The sequence below is a fragment of the Ambystoma mexicanum genome, chromosome 12 (assembly GCF_040938575.1).
Source record: "Ambystoma mexicanum isolate Mex_15411 chromosome 12, UKY_AmexF1_1, whole genome shotgun sequence".
NCBI lineage: Eukaryota > Metazoa > Chordata > Amphibia > Caudata > Ambystomatidae > Ambystoma > Ambystoma mexicanum.
The window spans coordinates 624,187,661-624,193,660 of NC_090936.1; the positions used below are offsets into that span (position 1 = coordinate 624,187,661).

Below are 6,000 nucleotides of genomic sequence, written 5' to 3' on the forward strand. Positions count from 1 at the left end.
TGCTCCATGAATCGCTACTAGACCCTGTCAAAAGCCTTCTCAGCATCCACTGATGGTAGAAGTGAGTCCTCTAGGGTGTCTGTCACCCTGCTATATCTAGGGTCTTGCGAATGTTGTCTGCCCCTTTCCTACCCTTTATGAATCCTGATCGGTATGGATGAGTTTCGGGAGGACTGCACAGCCATTCTGCCTGCCAGAACGCTGGCATGGATCTTAGCATTGACATTTATTAGTGAAATGGGCCTAGAAGACCCACAGCTCAACTTGACTCTGCCCTCCTTTGGGAGAACTATGATTCACACCGAAGTGAGAGTCTGGGGCCTGCCCTCTGTCCATCATACAGTTCAATAGCTGTGCCAGGAATGGGGCTAGCAAGGGGCTGTTATGTTTATAGAAGGCTGGGGTGTATCCGTCTTGTCCTGGTGCCTAGCCAGCTTTCAGATTAGAAATGGCAGTGAGCACTTCTTCATTTCTTATTGGGGCGTCAAGCGTTGCCCTGTCCTGCATGCTGAGCGCTGGGAGTATGCCTGTCGAGGTACGTCCGCGTGTCTCCTCTCCTGTCCCTTGCATTCCGTGGAGTATAGATGGACATACAATTTGCCAAAATGCTGTGTTATAACCTCGGGCTCTGAGTGTCTCGCCCCTCTCATCTCTGATTATAGACTGTGTTGTGCCCTCTGGTGCCACAGGCAGGCCGTCGGTAAAGTGTGGGCTTTGTTCTCCTTCTCGTAGTACTTTTGCTTAATGTTCCTTAACTGTGCAATGGCCCTCCCACTCCAGATGTCTCCCAGTTCCCTACTGAGGTCCCTAACATCTGCCATGCTCTCTTCTAATTGTTCTCTCATGTCTCTCAGGACCCTTTCTTTATCCCCGATTTTCCGTTTCAAACCTGTTTCGAGCAGTGCCCTTTCTCTTTTTGCCACTCTCTCTGAGATCAGGAGGCCGCAAAAGGTGGCTTTGGTTGCCTCCTAAATTGTGTGGAGCGGTGTGGCCCCCACCCCCACTACATTAAATTGGAAAATGTCCCCTATCCCCTTACAGAGGGTTTCCCTGAAAACCGGATCCCTGTATAGGGTGTTACAGACCCATCGGGAATCAAGCGGTGCACGTGGCCCAATCTCCAGGGTTAGCCTGCACATGTCATGGTCTGACCACCCAACTATTTGTATGTCTGCATCGTTTATGGTATGTTCCTGTGAGGCATCTAAAATGATATAGCCAATCCTCGTGCGGGTCATTTGGGGCGGGGAGAAAAAGGTGAATGCTTAGGTGTGCAGGTGAAATTAAGTGCTCCAGCAACCGCAGTGTCACCCTCCGGGAAGTGGAGGGGGGGGGGGCGGCAGCGCTGGTCTTAGGGACAGCCAGTCTATTGTGAGGTCAGAGATTTGATTTAGGTCACCTCCACGTATAAGGAGGCCTGTCTTCCATAGGCCAGGACCTCCAGCGCGGCTACACAGATCTGGGTTTGGTGTTGGTTGGGAGCACACTGCCGTGCGACCTATGTTCCCATTCACCCCAAGCATCCTCCTCTTCATTCCCCTCTTAATTTGCATTATCTCGAGGCCAAGAGATTTTTTTAATTGGCATCCCCACCCCGCCTTTTTTTCGAATGGCCTGATGCCCATATCGCGTGGCCTAACCACTTGCTTCTCAGTGTGTATTGTTCCCCCACTTTGAACTTTGTGTCCTGCAAAAAAAGAATATCTACTCCCGTTGACTTGAATTCTCGCAGCACCATGAAGCGTTTCTGTGGCGAGTTCAGCCCTTTTACATTTAGTGACCCAACCCTTAAGGTGACATTATGCTTACTACTCGCATGCATTCCCTTCCCTTGTGTTCTCAACTGCCATCTCCTTGGCGCCCGGACCTCCAGCCCAGCCCCTCACCCCCAGCTGCCATGATACTCCAACCTGTTTTCAACCCCTTCTGCCACCTCCCCCTTCCCCCACCCCAACGCTGCCTCCTGCTAGCTCCCAAAACCCAACCTTCCCTCTGACCCATCGTGCGGCCAAGAAAAAGGACAAATCTCTGATGGTGGAGATCCCCCAGATAAAGAGGGCCAACCAAGAAGGGCCCCTCGCCCCCCAACATACTCAACAGCTATGTGAAAGTCAAGAAAAATGGCAATAATATCCAATAAACTGAACTGCCGCTGGATCATGGGTCCTGGCCATCGGGGCGGAACCGGGTATTGGAAGTAGTGGCGGACACTGGCTGTCAGAGGGTGTTATATCTCCGGTATTTCCTCTTGCCCGCCGATCGTCCTCTTTTGGGACGGTTGACTCATGTCCCGTGATTAGGGCCTGCTTCCCTGGGAGTCTCTTTTGTTTTCGAACTGCTGTCCTCCGCTCTCAGTTGTTTCAAGACCCCCCCCCCACTTTCTCTTGCATGGTGTCCCTACAGTCTTCTGCTCAGTGTTTGAATGTTAATGTGGATGAGAACACCCAGCGGTAGCATATGCTCTTCTCTTGGAGCCACTGGGTCAGGGGACGACACTCCTGCCTTTTGGCTAGGGTCAATGAGGAAAGATCCTGGAAGATTTGGATTTGGGATCCTTCAAAGGTAATGGCCCTGGCTTTCTGGAGTATGTCTGTTTTTTGTTTGAAGTAATGACATTTTGCCAGCACCAATATGGGGCCGCTGGCCGGGCCCCATCCTCTGTGGACCCTGTCGAAGGAAGTCTCCGGGTAAAGAGTTCATTTATAAGGGCTTTCACTCATTACTCAAGGGCAATTACGGATTCGGCCTGCGGCTCTTTCATGGCCATAATTCTGAGGGTGGACATCTGCTCTCTATTCTCAAGGTCATCGACCTAAAGCGCCAGGTCCCTCTCCTTCTGTTAGAGTTCCTGCATGCAACCTTCTGATCTCATTTCGATTAGGTCCACTGATTGCTGATAATTTTCAATGGCTTCGATCTTCTCTTCTACCTTATCAACGCACCCCTAAAGTTCTGATTTGCCCCTTTAGGCCTGTCTTTTATTGATTGGATCTCCTCCAGGAACATCCATATGTCGTTCTTCGTGGAACCTTCTTTGTCTCCCACTACTGGCTTGTCTTCTGGGATTTGGACCTTAGTGGCCAGGGCTGCGGTCCTCTGGAAGCTGTGCAATAGGGGGGCCTTGCTGGGGTCCAGCGTACGGTGGGTTATGGTGTCTGCTTTTCCTCTATGCCGGGCTTCCTTCCGGGGTGGCGGCAAGGTGTAGCGCGCTCAACTCACCGGGGTTTGCTGAGTGATCTGCGGGCTCTCTCGAGGCCGTCTAGCTGCCTTCGCGATCCCCCCTGTACACGTCCACTGGCCTGAAGCGTGGTTGCTGTGGCTGATTGGCAGGCCATGGCCAGCGCCGTGAGCGGATTTCCCCCGAGGCTGCTCCTCCCGTCTTGTGTCGGCTGCGGCAGGGCCTTGCAAGCTTCACCAGCCATAGCGTTTTGCCGTTGATATCACCAAGTGCGCTGGTCGGATTCTGTTCAGACTCGGCGCAGAATTTGTTTGCACCATCCAGCAGCCCTCCTCCACTTTGGGTAGAGTTTAGTGAGCCATTTATGTGGTTTAATTTGTTGAGCAGTTGTCTGGTGAGGGGGGATTGGGTGAGGGAGAGGGTGGATTAGCGATCCATCCTGTCTGCGCCCCCTGGTGGTTTCCCTAAAACATCCTTTTAATAAATTATACCCATTTTTGCCCAGTAATTCATGTATTAAAAGATGCATTTTTACCTGAAAGTTCCTCTTCAGCTCAAAGCAGTAATATCGGAACCCTTACTAAGCGTATGTATTCATAGGGCTTTCCCATCTGGCTTAATGCCATTCATTGTTTTAAAACAAAGCTGGTCTCCATTCTCTTGCTGTGCCCATACTGCTTCCTCCTTATACCACTTTCCCACTGAATATTTCTACCTGCCACTGAGACCATACCTTCACTATCAAGGCATGCTGCCCATAAGCACCAGCTTCAACTTCTCCCCCATTAAGTCTGTTTTTTTGGATTAAACTTTAAGAGACTGTAATGGAAGCTAGAACTGTCTTGAGTGCTAACTGCTGCATGGAGTCGGCTTGTTCCTCCTGCCGAAGATGGCCTTTTAGTGATTTTCTTGTAACCTTTTAACTTCTGGTCTTGTGACAAACTGTTTGTAGCTCTTTGGAGTAATGCACTGTTTTAGTAACATCCAGGCATTCCACTTCATCTAAATCGTTATGGAGCGCCAAAGATCCATTCTGCCTAGCCGACTGCCTTCTTCACTCATTTCCGGGTAACCTTAATACTTGTGTTGGTTTCAAGACAGATGCCCATTTTGGCCAGGCAATGCTCCAAAGAAGCTTTTGCTGCCTGTGAAAGCTTTCCAGCCTCCTCACATCTTTTGATTTTGAATTTGCTTGCCAAACTCCCCTTTAGTCTTGAAGAGGGTTGGTGTGCATGTTCAAGAAAGCAAATGTTACTCACCATGTTGAGTAATTTACTCAAAGACCCCCCTTCACATTCCTTTTTCTCCAAGTAGAGTGCAATCCTCGTCTTTGATTAGTCTATGGACAGTAGGAAAAATGAAGCCTGGCGGAAGCTGCACCTTTGATTGTGGTGCAGCTTGGATGGTTGGTGTTTTCCGTGCACCTAAGCTTGCAAATTACTTTCTCCTACTTAGTCCTGTACACATAAAGAGTGCACGTCACTCCACATGCTGTGCGGAGTCCAATTAGTCTGGACGAAGGGAGTGTTGAACTAAATCTCTTGAGCCAATATGATGTGTTGCTTGTAATTATTTGATGGTGTATGACATACTTTAAATGGCACTTTCTGTTTTTTCTAGGTATCGGCGAAGACGTGTTAAGACGAATCCTCCAAAAGACAGATGATTTTAAATGCCTTTGCAAGCTAATTGATGACTGTTGTTAAACATGAAGCGTCCTCAATGGCTTTTTGCATTTTTTTATAAATAAGCCAGCCTATCTGTAATTGCTGTAGTAAAATCATGTGTATCAGGATTTAACAGATGTGTCTTTTATTATAAATGTCTGAGTTTCGTGATCTTTAAATTGCAAATAAACGTATATATCAAATTCATTGAATGCATCATATTCAAGCACCATTTGGCAGGTGTGTACCAATATAAATCAAAAATAAATGAAACTGCAGCATCAGTGGCTACTATGTAGCGCATGTGAAATATCCTCTGAAGTTTTCAACAAATCTCCACAACTTTTTACCGGTCTACGGTGTTCATGTTGCTTTAAGCTCCTACATTCAAATGCTCATATTTGTAATCTGCACTTCAGTGGCATCAAATTGAGTGGTAATATTTTTCATCTACCACTCGGGACAGTGCATGAGTAAATCTCCACCATGTTACCTTATCGTGCATACATGTCTCATTCAGCCACCCATGCAAGTCCTCCGCCAATTTATTTTATTTATTTTAAAAGCCTATACAGAGCTTTTACCCAAAGAGCTGTACAAATGTGCAATGGTACAAACAAAATGAGAATGGTTGACAGGTAAGCATAGAGGTATACTCGCACTGAGAAAGGGAGAATTTTAAGAAGAAAAAGACTGTAGTAGATAGACGATTTTCAAAAAGGTAGCGTGCAGGAGAGGAACATATGTCCAGAGGGAGAGCATTGCAAAGTTTGGGAGCGAAGTGTTTAAACAAACAAAACCGAGAGGGAGGACGAGGGGCAGACAGAAGAGTTTGAAAGGCAGAGTGGAAGTCCCGAGAGGGGTGATCTAGAAAGATCAAGGAGCAGAGATGGGGAGGAGCCAGAGCATGAATGCTCTTGAAGACAAGACACAAGCATTGAAATATACAGCCTTGTTTCGTAGGGAGCCAGTGAAGACATGACCATGAAGGAGAAATGTTTCAGGCTGAGGGATGGCTGGGTCTGAGGTGTTAAATGACTCCAATCAAGCAGTCCCACTAAGTCAGTGCCTTGTCTGGGATTGCTCAAGGGAAGCCCTTATTTATATATTTTTATGTCCAGTTTGTGTACTCCGGATGACACCCCTTATATAACA

At 47.8% G+C, this 6,000-nt stretch overlaps 1 protein-coding gene across 1 annotated transcript in view; it reads left to right on the forward strand.

Annotated features, from left to right (window-relative positions):
• The window catches only part of MRPL42 (mitochondrial ribosomal protein L42), a 50,623-nt gene extending 45,571 nt beyond the window's left edge, over window positions 1–5,052 (forward strand). The window contains exon 5 of the mRNA XM_069629076.1: window positions 4,799–5,052. Coding sequence (XP_069485177.1) covers window positions 4,799–4,844 — 46 coding nt within the window. The 3' untranslated portion in view covers window positions 4,845–5,052. The remainder of the gene's footprint in view (window positions 1–4,798) is intronic.
• The last annotated feature ends 948 nt before the right edge of the window (window positions 5,053–6,000 follow it).